Here is a 14086-nt window from a genome sequence, read left to right on the forward strand (position 1 = left end):
GGTGGTCGGGTCTGCGACACAGGAAGTTGGGCGCTAGCTCCAGCTGTGACGGCGGTCTGCCCCTTCTGAGCAGGGCTGCAGCCTTTTATACCTTGGCTGCCCTGGGAGCATGCCCACTAGGGCTGCGTGGGTGGGGCCCTCTCCGCTGCGTCACATTGCCTCACAGTAGCAGAGTAATCTCCAGCAAAAACTCATGCTGGATCTGTTTGAAGTCTCACTGAAGTCAATGGAAAGACTCCTAATAACATCAGTGAGATTTGAATCAATCAACCTATATGCAATCAAAGGAAGAAAAAGGGACTGGAACAACAGAGATGGGGAATGAGATGACAGATGTTAGGATAGAGCGTGTATCTATTCGCTAACGGAGAAGGTTAGGAGGAAAAGAAAGTCCAAAGTAAAGTCTTATTCTTTCTAAAGGTATTTTCCCAACATGACCATTACAGTTATACCTGTTACCTGTTGCTCTATAAGAACTTTTAGAACAAGTGGGTCTTTTATTTCTTCCCCATCATGGGAGGTGATATCGATGATAATGGTGAGGCTGTAATGTTATTTCATATTTTCTCTCCTGCTTCTTATAGATAAGGTACAAGGATACATTAAAAAACATTGAGGAGACCTGTCATCTCCTTGAGGAATCCTCTTTTCAGGAAGCTCAAAGAAGAACTGCCAGGAATCTGAGCAGCTTACTGAGCTCTGAACTATCTTTGTTATGTAAAGGTAGGAAGCAGAGGCTTTAGAAAGAAGTACTATCCTTTTACACATAGGGTACATCTACACTGCACGGTTATTTCGAAACAAGCTATTCCAGAATAGGTCTTCCAAAATAACTTATTTCAAAATAGCCCGTCTACACTGCAGGGAAGCCTAAAAAAAAAGCTCCACTAATGTAGATGTGCTGTCTCGATTTAGAGCTCCAAGAGACACTGGAGAGGAATAACTTAGAAAGGTCCTCGTGAGATGCTATTTTGAAATAGCAACAGTGGAGGGTCTACACATGCCTTATTCCGAAATAGCTATTTTGGAATCAGCATTATTCCTCATAGAATGAGGTTTACAGATTTCAGAATAAGCCATCCATTATTTCAAAATTATTTCAAAATAACAGAATGGCTTTGTAGATGCTCACATTGTTATTTCGAAATAACGCTTGTTATCTCGAAATAACGGTGCAGTGTAGACACACCCATAGTGTGAAATTCACCCCTGTGCAGTGGGCCAGAGCAAGACCAGTGCAATATTTAAGTCCCACTGGACCCCTCAAAATAGGGCTGAACTGGGACTGAACTCATGCCTATGTAAGAGGACTGTGGACCGCTTACCAAAACTGAGTGGGGATTTTTTTTTGTTGGCCCTCTCACAGTAGCTAAAGAAAGGAGCTGGCCAATGAGACATCAAGGCCTTGAGACTGACAGTCCCCAGGGCCAATGGGGAGAGGCCAGCAATCCAGATCAGCCTGATTGACAGGCCAGGCAGACCAATGAGGGAGTCAGGAGCCGGGGATCCCATCCTCCCTAACTGAGCAGAGTTAAGGGGAGAGCAGCTACAGCAGACGGAGGCCAGAGAAGGTGAGTGGAGCTGGATGTAGAGCTGGGGAACAGGAGCAGCACAGATCAGCTGCACCGATGGTGAGCTAGGGATATGCTACCACGAGGAGCTGTGGGGCTAGAGCCTGGGGAGCAGATGCCTGCCATGACACAATACAGGTGCTGAGAGCAGGGAGCAGCTGGGGAGAGCAAGGGGGGATCCTAGGCCCAGTGTCGGGAGATGGTGCCAGGCAGGAGACCTTGCAAGTCAGACCCAGGGGAAGGGGGCTGGATGCTGGGGAGAAGGATCCCACCACCTATAGCCTGAGGGCATGTGGCCGCCACCAGAGAAGGCGTCTGACCCATGGCATCAACACAGCACAGCCAGGGCCTGGCAGGGAAGCTTGGGACGTGCAAGGGACAGCCTGAACTTCCCTCAAAGACAGCGGTTTGTGATTTCCCTGTGCTATAGGCAGGGTTCCTTGTTTCCTTTAAACTTTCCCATTTTTCACCATATTTTTCTTGCTATTCCTTGCTGTTTAATAAATTGCATTTGGTTTGTACTCAATATAGTGCTCACTGGGCCAGGGAAGTGTCCAGTATGGCAAGAGCACTCCATTCCCAGGCTGAGAGTAAATGGTAACATTCTGTACTAACAGCTGAGAGAGATGAAAAAGAGCAAGAAGTGCAAGTTATACTGGTGATCAGGAAGGCGATTGAAAAAACGGTTCAATTTATTAAAAAGATGCAGCTGGAGGAAGGCCGACTACAAAGGCAGATGAAGGAGAAAACATGCCAAAGGAGCAAGAACTTTAATAGAGAGACAGCAGCGAGATTCAAGACCAGAAAGGTGAGGTCACTGTTAGGTTGAGTTAAATATCACTATGCATATTCTGCAGGAAACTGTGGGCTCCCTTTGAAGCACATTTTAAAATGAACCTATTCATTGTTAAGCCAGTTTTAACTCCCCAAGCTCCTCCCCTCTCATACAAGGTCTTCTCTCTTCTCCACAGACTAGGCTGACAAAGAAAGCAGCATGATATTAAACAAAAGTCATTTACCCTAAACAGCTGCTGCCCAGATTATTAATTTTAGACTTGTACAGAAAAATATAGCATGATGACGTTACTAATGATAAAGCCATGTTTCCTCTGAGATAGAAAATCTTGTTTGATAGTGAAATTTTGCTGGTTATGAGTCAAAACCCTGGTCTACACTAGGGAGTTATTTCAAAATAACCCCCCTCTTATTTTGAAATAGTAAGTGGAGCGTTCACATTACCAAGCCCATTATTTCAAAAGAACAGCTGGTTATTTCAAAATCTGTACTTCTGCTTTCATCAAGGAATAATGCTTATTTCAAAATAGTTATTTTCAAAATAGTTATTTTGAAATAGCGTAAGTGTGGACTCTCCACTGCTGCTATTTGGAAATAACGACTCCCCAGAGTAATTCGAAGTAATTACTCCCCCGTGCTTCCTGGGGCTCTAAGTCGTGGTAGTGTGTCCACAATAACGGAGCCTACCTCAGACGTATTTTGAGGCTCCCCCGTAGGGGGGACATGCTATTTCGATTTTGTTATTTTGGGAGTTATTTCAAGTTTTGTTATTTTGAAATAATTTCCTAGACATGCCCAAACTGAAATTAGGCGTTAAACTGAGGAATTATCAAACAAGATGTTTTGTGTTCTGACTGGTACAGAACCTTTCTATGTTAGCAGTTTAACAAAACACATGGCATCATATTAATTAGAGATCATGATTACATCATGAAGAGCCATTTGCTGGGGATCAATTTTCCAAAAGCTTTCAATCATATGTTACATGTATGTAGAGATGATGTGTCAAATGCTCTTTGTAGCCCTGTCCAGTTACTATTTAAATAGACAGGACTCTTCTCTTTTTATTGATTTGCGCATTTATTCATCTAGCATCCATCTGGCACCTATCAGATTTCATTGTCTGGAAGCTTTTCATTTTTATTTTACCCCATTACTCTTGCTTATTCTGTCCAAAACTAACCTCCATGATGTTTACACCTTTCATTTGCTTGTAGGCTTTTGACGTGTCCCCCGTCACTGCTTGGCTAACCTGCCATATTTATTTATTTCAGTCTTTCTCTTAAATTAGTCCCTTGAGAGCCCCTAATCATTTTTATTGATATTCCCTGAACTCTCTGCACTTTGTCTGGATCGCTTTGTGGTAAGATTATCGTAACCGAATGCTCTATTATTGATATGGTCACACAAGCTTTATAGATACCAGTGTATTTTACTCATAAGAAAAGTGCCATCTTGGATTTAGGCAGCTTGCTTGCCCATTGATTAATATTTCATAACATTTATTCTAGGTCATACTACATCATGTTGCTGAATTTCAAGAACATATAATGAAACAACATGTCAGTGTGGAATCTGCATACAGCAGACTGGAATATCTCAGGGACTTATTGGGCATCCAGGCTCTACAGGCAAAGGTTTGAGATAATGTTATGTATTACTCAGTTTTTCCGGCAATGACAGGCTCTTGGTATTTTCTTAGAATAAAGTCTTAGCATGGAATTGGACGCCCATAAAAACAAATCACCATATCTGAGAGTTGCAAGATTTAGATTTAAATTATTTTATCATGGACTTTGAAACTTGTACACTAAATACAAAATCAGTTAAGAAATGTAATATTTTGGCAGCAAAGCCAGAATGGCAGGCAAGATATCAGTTTGGATCTACTTTTTAAACAGGTGAACATCCTCCTTCTAAACTGGGGGGGGGGGGGTGAGAGGAAACCTTAGGCCCAGGGACCAGACGTGGTCCCTGGCTTGCCTGGATCTGGCCCCCGAAGCTCAGCCCTCCCCCCCCAGAATTGGGGAATCTGTGCTGGCACTCCAGCCCCATGCTGTCCTACTGCGAGGCTGGAGCACACAATATCTACTAGCCTGGACCCCCTGGGCTCTGAAGTGTGAGGGGCACGTGGGGAACATCTGTCTCCTTCTCAGTCAGGGGCAACGTCTGCAAGGTTTTTGTTTGTTTGTTTTTTGTTTCTCACTTGTGTGTGGCCCCTGACTGATTTTTCTGTGGGTCAGCGGCCCCTGACCCAGAAAAGGTTCCCCACCCCTGTCCTAAACAAAGATACTCTTATGAAGTGTGGCCATGCCTACTAGAAACCTGGGAGCTCAGAGCCCGGGCACCTCACTGAACTCAGATGTTTCATAGCACTGCAGCCCAAGCCCCACAAGCCTGAGTCAGTTGACATGGGCCATCCACCAGTATTTTATTGGTGCCTAGACATACCCCGCGTGACTTAGAAACATAAATCTCAGTGACTGTTAATGGGAAGTGAGCGCCTAAATCACAGAAATGCTTTTGAAAATCTCACCTAATGTCCTAATTAAGGGCTGTGTCCAGAAAAAAATAGAGCCTGATCCAAACCCTGTCAATATCTGTGGGAGTCTTTCCATTGATTTCAAGGGGCTTGGCATCAGGCTCTCTGTCCTTTTGAATGGCCAGTTTACATAGTTCATCTGTTTGGAGCTGCTTTGGTAAAAGTTATGATCATTGGAGTTAACAGGACAGTTGTCATGTGTGGACATCCCCACCCACACTTCTTCTCTTTCCCTTATTTCAAAATTCCTTATGCTCTTTGGTCTCCTGAAGTTTCCCTTCCCCTTCCATTTCTGCTTCTTTTCACTCCCCACGCATCTGTCATCTATATATATAGCTGATCTCCAGTCTATTACTCTATGCAATAAGGTTTAAGGATGTAAAAGGTTAACCAGGCTTACCTAAATGCTTACCGGGTGTCAAGGGGTACGCCCCTAACAGGGGTTGCAGCTCCTTTCTACTGGCCCAGGCCCTTCCCTCAGGGCATATACAGTCTCTGCAGTCTAGCTCCGGTAAAAGCCTCTCCTGGCCAACGTGTTTGCCCCGGTTGCGGAAAGGTGTGGTAGGGGGATCCGGGCCCTCCCTCTCCACCGGGTCCCAGCCCAGGGCCCTGTAGGCAGAGGTTCTGGCTCCTGCCTGCTCAGTGGGGAATCCAGCCGATACACACCAAGCGGGGTTTGCAAGTCCTTGCCCTGGGCTCCTTCCTACCACTCTGTGGCTTCAGCTGCCACAGGAACACCAGGGCTGTAGCCTGGGCCCTTCTACTCTCAGGCTCCCTCAGTCTTTATATACTGGCTCTGCTGGGAGCATGCCCAGCAGGGCCTGAAGGGGGGGCCCGCTCAGCCAGCTGGGCCTGGGCTACTCCCAGCCCTGCAGTGCGGGGCCTGCCTGCCCCGTCACACCGGGTAACCAGCTGGATGGTCAGGTAGGACCCGGACTGCATTGGGCCGGAAGACGGGGCCCCAACCCCAGGTGCACCAGTGCAGCCCAGGTGGGCAGGTGGAACCCTGGCCCCAGCCATGCTGGAGCGGCGCAAGTGAGCAAGTGAGACTCCAGCCATGCTGAAGCAGCACAGGTGTACAGGCAGGACCCTGGCCATGCTGGAGTGGCCAGGGGGATAGGCAGGACCTCAGCTGTGGCTGCTGGTTGCCAATCCACCAACAGTTAACTGGTATAATTCTTAGCCATTTCACCAGTTAACTATGTTAAAGGGCATTTACATCCTTAATAAGGTTGTTATATTGCAGTGTTGGAGTGGAGAGTTTGACCATTTGTATGGCACTTGCAAATGCATCTCACATAAACAGTGGACATGAAACACATGAAATCAATTTTTGTCTTCAAACCCATTACAGGAATGAGGTCAGTATAAAGAGATGGGATCTGTGGGCCCGTTACCACTCAGCCACACACCCATTAGGAACCCCCAAAGCTTTTAAAATATTTGTGATTAGGCAAGAGTGTTTCACGGTACACACCTCCTAGTCCTGTTATAAACTGATTTGCATGTACAAGATTTGCATGGAGATATTAAGAGACTGGCTGCATTTCCAGTGGTATTTATGACTCACATGGGAACAGCAAGTGTGTTTGTCTTCGACCTGTGCTATTTTCAGGCTCTACTCTCTGGGACAGTACAATGCTTTGAGAACTACCAAGGGAGAAGTTTTTATGGTATTGCTGGTGTCCCCCATGGTACACGGGGAGTTGTCCATCGACAACTGATTCCATTGCTGAAGTCTCTGGCTCAGACACTGGAGGAAAACAAAAGCAGTGGTATGTCTACCGAGACACTGATTCTTCAATCAGGTAAAGGTACAGTCAAAAACTTCATTTGATTCCAACTCAAAAACTATTCCCAAAGTGAATAAGTTCTGATATGCTACAAACTGAATCTCCAGGTCCTCAGCAAGCAATTAAGCATGTGCTTAATGTTATTCACTTGAGGAGTGCCATGAGTACCACGAGTCAGATCTTTGATACTACTGAGATGTGTAAAATGAAGCATGTGTGTAAAATGTTTTCAGGATCAGAGCCTGACTTTGCAACCATAAACATCATTTATAAAAGATTGTAAAATTCAGATAATCTTTTATTAGACTATTCAGAAATTGAAGGGGATTGTGTGTACACTCTTCCTTGCAATTCCCCATCCTTCTGGAAATTTCGAGGAGCAAACAGTCAGCTTTCATCAAAATAATGTTCTTGCAATACTCCAGATAGTCAGAAATATCAAAATGCCATCAGCTAAAATTCAAAGGGGGAAAAAAAAGCTCTAAATTTTAAACTAGATTTTCAGTCTCTATTGGAGATTTCATCGTAAAGACAGTAGTAGATTGTGCTCACTACTCGGGGGATGGCAGTTTCCTCTTCCACATTTTTGCAAGAGAACAAGATTTAGCAGCATGGTGACAAAGTACTTGATTTTTTGCATTTTTACTCAAACCCAAGGATGGATTTGGTTACTTAGACTATATAAGATCTTTGAAACCAATAGGAGCTAGATGACTTTAAGAACCTGGCCTTTTCCCTGTAACTAGAAGATTTTAAGGCTGAGAAATCTTGAATTAGGTAATCTGTGTGCATCTATGTCCATTCCACCTCTGTTAAAATTGAAGTGTAACCAGAGGGCTGCTGCAGAATGGAGACCATTCTCCAGCTTGTCAGCAAGAATCCTGATACAAATGCAGAAATCAGTGGCCAAGTTTTTACTTCCCTATATTTTTACTTTCCTGCATGTGAGCATTCAAACTATAAATTGTAATGGAACCAGACTTTTAGTTACATAAAAGTTCTAACTGTTGTTTATGGACAAACAGAGCTGAAATATACAAGCTGTCAAAATGTTGGATGCATTTCAGGATGCAAACATTTAGTCAATATGGAATATGCCTCTCTGCAAACCTAGAGACAAAAACATAGGGGTAGTTCCAAAGTAATTTAATAACTGTTTCTTTCCTCTGTTTTATTATGCCCCTTTCTCATAATTCTCATAATCCTTTCCAGTCTCGCAATAGGAATGATCAAATTTAAATGCAAAGATTTTTTTCCTCTTTTTTTAAAGAGCTGTAACAAGAATATTTTCTTCTCAATTCTTATCAGCCACAGTCTCTGCTAAGCTCATTAACTGTAAATTTGGGGTTGAATGATGAATTTTTCAAAAGTCTCCTCTTCCAAGTAATAGCTTCAGTCTAATCAGATCTAATGCAATCCAGTGCTGAGTCATTTATTTACTAGAAAGGTTTATGAATATTGAAGTAACTAGGAATGACTCGCTGATTAAGGGCCTGATATGTGTTTAAATCCTATTGAAGTCAATAAGGATGTGTCTAAACAACAGCTTTATTTCGGAATAACTAAAGTTATTCCGAAATAACATAGTCTGCATCTACACACAAGCAGTTATTTTCACATAATGTCAAAATAATGTCCAGCTGGAGGACTTCTTACTCTGACTTCCGTAACCCTCATTTTACAGGGATTAAGGGAATTCGGAGAAAGAGTGCTTATTCTCTGACTTCCTGCTGTGTAGACAGCACCAAAAGCCGAAATAAGCATAGCTCAAGTTGCATAGTTTATTTTGGATTTAGCCCTGCTGTGTAGACATACCCTAAGGGTGTGTCTAGACTACAAGGTTTTGTCGACAAAAGCAGTCTTTTGTCGACAAAACTATATCTTCATCTACACTACTGCTGCGTTCTGTTGACAGTAAGTCGACAGAATGCAGCAGTTTTGTCAACGGCGGTAAACCTCGCTTTACGCAGAAGAACGCCTTTGTCGATAGAGATCTGTTGCATGCAAACTGTGCTTTTTCGAAAGAGTGTCTAGACTCTTTCAAAAAAGTGGCTTGCTTTTTCAACAATACTGACCGTAGTCTAGATGCTCTTTTTCGACAGAGGCTTTGTCGACAGATACTGTCGACAAAGCCTCTGTCGAAATAGGCATGCAGTCTAGACATAGCCTAAGAGAGAAGCATATGCATAGAAATGTGGTTGCTCGCAGGCTGAAATTTAAGCACATGCTTAAGTAATTTGGTGGATCAGGACCTAAATGAGGGCAGCTAGAGCATTTAGTTCCTTTCTAATTTCTCTCTGTATCACTCCTCAAACTATTTGGAACACATTGAAGATTTTTGTTAAAATGTGGACTTAGCCCAAAAAGCCTTAAGATTTGTCAGCACTTTAGAAAGAATTGGTGGTTATATAAATACCAAAACTGCATTAAAATAATTAATACAAGAAGAATCAAATGGCCATTCCTCTTCCTTCCTAAGCCAGCATTGATTCCCATTACTGTAGCAATATTTCAATGAACTTGACTTGATTATTTCTGGCATGGATGAGAAAGCTGTCACATAATGTTTACAAGGTAAGAAGAGAGATCCGTCTTAGTTGTCTCTTGTTTCTGATTAAATTCAACAGCAGAGAGTGCTAAAAATTGCAAAGAGAATCAGAACAGATAAGCATGGGCTCACAAATTCCGTTCCGTTATAATAATCTAATGATTACCTTGTAACATCTGATACAACTGTCATCCCCATTAAGATGAATACCAAAGAAATGTAATGTTTTTGCAGATCAAGCACCATGGACATCTATGCTAGAACATCCTAAAAGACCTACCTAACTAGAGATGAATGCAAATGGTACTCAATCTGCACCTATCACATCAACTACATTGCCAAAAAAGGAGCAATGGTCTCAAGTTGCAGTGGGGGAGGTCTAGGTTGGATATTAAGAAAAACTGTTTCCCTAGGAGGGTGGTGAAGCACTGGGATGGGTTCCCTAGGGAGGAGGTGGAATCCACATCCCTAGAGGTTTTTATGTCCCGGATTGACAAAGCCCTGGCTGGGATAACTTAGTGAGGGTTGGTCCTGCTTTGAGCAGGGGGCTAGACTCGATGACCTCCTGAGGTCTCTTCCAGCTCTAGAATTCTATGATTCTATGATTTATCTATCCATGGCTCAATATCAATTGACTGGTGCTCTTCCAGGTCTTCTTCATATGCAGTGAATCACTCGTGATTATGTCATCTTCTCTACAATGGAAATTAGATTGAATGAGCCTTGTATCAAATGTTGGGACTAGTGCTTGCTAGTGCATGCTGTTGATGCTTATTTATATGCAATTATATAAAGGCAAATGTCTCAAACAAGATTTTCTTTTCTGATTGACAAAGCCTTAAAGTCTTCAGGAACTTTTACATCCAGGTTTGTGACCCTTGTAGGACTTAGACTGGTATGTACTATATTTTCTCTTGTTACAAAATTACATGTATTCTGTAAAATGACTTGTTTAGAGACATTTCTTTTAAGAGGTAAAACTAAAATGAGCTGATAACATATCTAGATTTCTTCACTTATCTGGTTATCTTCTGCCCCAGCCTGTTACTAGACATGCTACAGAGTACTGCAGACTGACAGATGTTAATATTTTGAAAATATTTCATAGAAATAATTGTGAAAGGGAGCGTGAATACGCTGAAAAGAGTCAGGAATTCAGACAAATTTAAAGGACTTTTACGTCTCTTTGGTTTCTCCTCAAGGTTTCTCTTCAAGCAACACCTTAAAGGCATCTACACCTCATTCTGAGGCATTCAGGACTGTAACAAACCAGGAAAATGCACCCACTGCCACACTATCATCTGCACTACCCCCTTTTTTCTTACCAGGGGGATCCCATATACAGCAAGAAATTCTGACCAGGTAAGAAGTGCTAATTCTTCTTTTTTAAAACCCTCCTTGCAATTTTAATTGGATATAGGTATTCTTGGCATTTTGTCCTGGAGTGTTATGTAGTGATGTTCCTTCAGGTCGCTGCACTACATCCTATTGGTAGGTGACATTTGTTCCCCATATGTAGAGTGTATCATAGAATCATAGAATACTAAAACTGGAAGGGACTTCAGCTTGCAAAGTTCTTTAGGGTCCTTCATGATAAAGGCTGCGTATGATCATTCTTGCCACATTTGATTTATTTCTGATGTTTCTGCAGGTTTCTTTTAGCAAAGCATGCCAGCGAACTGGTGGATTTAGAGCTGTCCTTAATGACAGAAGAAATCAACATGATCTGCTACTTTTATGAATCAGCCAAAGCTAAGGGAAAGGAAGAATGCAAAGAAAATTGGGTGAGACTGGTGCTGAGTCAGCCTGAAGTTTTCACTTAGATGATAGGAAATGAGAGATTTCTGGTTTCCTTTCTGAGAGGCTTTCATTTTTTTCATATCACACGACAGAGGTAGAATATCTCCCAAAGCCGATGGGAACCTGAAGCTTTGACCATTTCAATGCAAAACATAGAGGCCAATGTTTTAAAAAATAGGGATCTAAAATTAGGCTTCCATATCTACATATAGTCATTTACTTAAGAGGTCTGATTTCCAATTTGAGCCGCTGGGGTATTATGTGGACTTAATTTTTGGCTCATATGTGTTTAAAATCTTGGCTATGGTTTAATTGATTGTTTTCATTTTTGTGGTTTTAAACATTAAGCAGCTGAAGCAGAAGTGTCTCTTGTGGTTTCAGGGGATTAAGAGCCATAGAGAAATGGAGGTATTCTGCGAATGGAACACGTTTCTGAAGGAGTTAGCTGAATGCCACCAGCGTGCTGAACAAAGTCTCCATCAGAAGCACTGGGAAGAAATTAAGTTGTCACAACTCAGCCAGGATCTAGTAACACCCAAAGACCACTTACGTTCTCTAGATGAAATCCTACATCATTTATCACAGCTTGGTGCAGATTTGCAAATCTCAGAGTCCCTAAATGAGGGAACTAAAAAACAAGATGTGAGTTCAAGGGTCTTATTTATGTAACTGTAAGTAAGCTGTCACTTTACTCATTTTGTTGATCTCTGTAGCAAAAGCAAGTTCTGGTCTTGACTGCATGTGTCAGTAAAACATGATGGCTGTGTCTAGATGGCAGTTTTTCCGCAAAAGCTACCGCTTTTGCGGAAAAACTTGCCAGCTGTCTACACTGGCCGCTTGAATTTCCACAAGAACACTGACGAGCTCATGTAAGAAATCAGTGCTTCTTGCGGAAATACTATGCTGCTCCCGTTCGGGCAAAAGTCCTTTTGCGCAAAAGCTTTTGTGCAAAAGGGCCAGTGTAGACAGCTCAGATTTGTTTTGCACAAAAAAGCGCCGATCGCAAAAATGGTGATCGGGGCTTTTTTGTGCAAAAGCATGTCTAGATTGGCACAGACACTTTTCCGCAAAAAGTGCTTTTGCGGAAAAGCGTCCGTGCCAATCTAGACGCTCTTTTCCACAAATGCTTTTAATGGAAAACTTTTCCGTTAAAAGCATTTGTGGAAAATCATGCCAGTCTAGACGTAGCCAATGGGAATTCTCAGCCTTTAGTTTTGCCAAACACTAATTTTATTTCTGATCCAAAAATTAGCCCAGTCACAGACAACAAATTTGGAAAGGTACTTTATGTATTGGTGGTACAGTGAGGGAAAGCCATCACAAGATAATCTGGTTTGTAGAATGAACTTTTATGTTTTTCACTTTGGATACTTTCATCATCTTAGTCTCTCTTACTCAACAGAAAAAGCCATCTTTGGAAGCAGAGCTAACTACAGACTCAGCAACTCAAATATTACAAGCTTCTGCAGTCAAAATAGTAAAGCTAGAGGTTAAGAAACAAGTGTGTCTCTATAGAGTATTGGATCTCTATAATGAACTCCAGGTATACCTGGTTAATTATTCCTCCACCTCACTACTCCACATGAGAAGTTAATGCCTGTTTCCTATGGTCTGCATGTTACCTTGAGAATATAAAGTGTTCCTTGAACATATTAAGAATCATTCAAATTCAGACCTTTTCTTGTCAGAGCTTGAAAACATACAAGAGACTTGATTCTGCTAGAATTCAGCTACAACAGGCTAAAACTCACTGCAGCTCACAGCCACAACATTTTCACAGTTACACTTAAACACTCAGCTCTCTGACATTCACTGGGGATGCTTAGTGCCCAATTGCCACTTATGCCTTTAAGTCTCCCCCAGAGTCTCAGATCTCTCAACACAGAATTTCCCCAAAATGCTTTCAGTCCCTGGCTCATATCTCCGCCCGAAACAATCCTGTCTTGTTTCCAGTTAGACTGGATGAGGCAGCAGGATTTTGTTGGGAGAATTCTGAGACAGCTGTTTGCTGACAAAAATGATGTCATTTTTATTGATGGTAATCTTACAATATATTTTAGAAATGTCTGTCTGTCTGTGTGACTCTTTGTTCAAGAACTTCTCCTAAATGGTAAGAGCTAGGACCACCAAATCTGGTATGCAGCTTCCTCTTATAACTTAAAAAAGGCCAGGGTTTGGTTGTGCCAGTATAATGGGATGTGCAGGGAATTCAACTGCGTCTCATAAAATGGAAAGGGAGAGGTCTGGCAGGAGGGAGTTTATACTGTACTGTAGAATGACTGTGGGGGGTACAAGGGGCCAGAGATGGGGACTGGGACAGCTCTAACCCCATTGGGCCAGCAGAGGGCAGGGGTAGATAAATGGACAGCTATCTACTGTAAGTTTCTGAGAATTTGTCTGTGTGTCTGTTTGTATGTGTGTGTCTGTCCCCCAGCTGGGAGACATGCACCCCTTCCTAGTTGTGCCCGCTGGAGAGGTGCTTCTCACCTGGCCCCATACTGCTGCAGTGACAGAGTGCTGGGGTTGTCCTCTCTCCCTGGGCCAGCCTGCATACTGAACCCCTCAACTCCACCCCAGAGCAATGATTTAAATTAAGAAAAACAAAACTTATTTGAGTTAAGGACCTGAGCAACACTGGATAAATCTTCTATTGTAATTATATTACCAGTAGTACCTAGTGTTCCCATAGGGCTACTCAGCATGTATTCACAAAGTAAAAAATTGTACTTGTTTTGGAGAGTCTATCCTATATAAATAAGGCAGAAAATAGTGAGAGGCAAGAAGTATTATCCCCATTTCACAGATGGAAACTGTGGCACTGAGAAAGCAAGTTGCTCTCACACAGTCCTTAGCAGAATTCAGATCTAATCCTGATTCCCATGCTTTAATCACAAAACCATCTTTCCTCCTTCCAAAGCCATGCATGTGTTTGGTGTAGTTTGCCAGTCATGTGCAGCGTTTGAGTAACTTCCTGCCTCCTTTTTGTAGGGCCATTGACATCTGTGCTTTTTCCATGTTTAGGAGTCCATTTACCCCT

The 14086-nt window shown here is 42.5% G+C and overlaps 1 protein-coding gene across 1 annotated transcript in view; it reads left to right on the plus strand.

Moving 5' to 3' along the window:
- Positions 1–529: 529 nt before the first annotated feature.
- Positions 530–14086, plus strand: part of LOC142820447 (uncharacterized) — a 32202-nt gene continuing 18645 nt past the window's right edge. The window contains exons 1-9 of the mRNA XM_075909268.1: positions 530–538; positions 585–723; positions 2189–2379; positions 3878–4003; positions 6524–6716; positions 10452–10611; positions 10901–11033; positions 11431–11691; positions 12452–12592. Of these exons, the coding sequence (XP_075765383.1) occupies positions 530–538; positions 585–723; positions 2189–2379; positions 3878–4003; positions 6524–6716; positions 10452–10611; positions 10901–11033; positions 11431–11691; positions 12452–12592 (1353 nt within the window). The remainder of the gene's footprint in view (positions 539–584; positions 724–2188; positions 2380–3877; positions 4004–6523; positions 6717–10451; positions 10612–10900; positions 11034–11430; positions 11692–12451; positions 12593–14086) is intronic.

This window comes from Pelodiscus sinensis, chromosome 26 (assembly GCF_049634645.1).
Source record: "Pelodiscus sinensis isolate JC-2024 chromosome 26, ASM4963464v1, whole genome shotgun sequence".
NCBI lineage: Eukaryota > Metazoa > Chordata > Testudines > Trionychidae > Pelodiscus > Pelodiscus sinensis.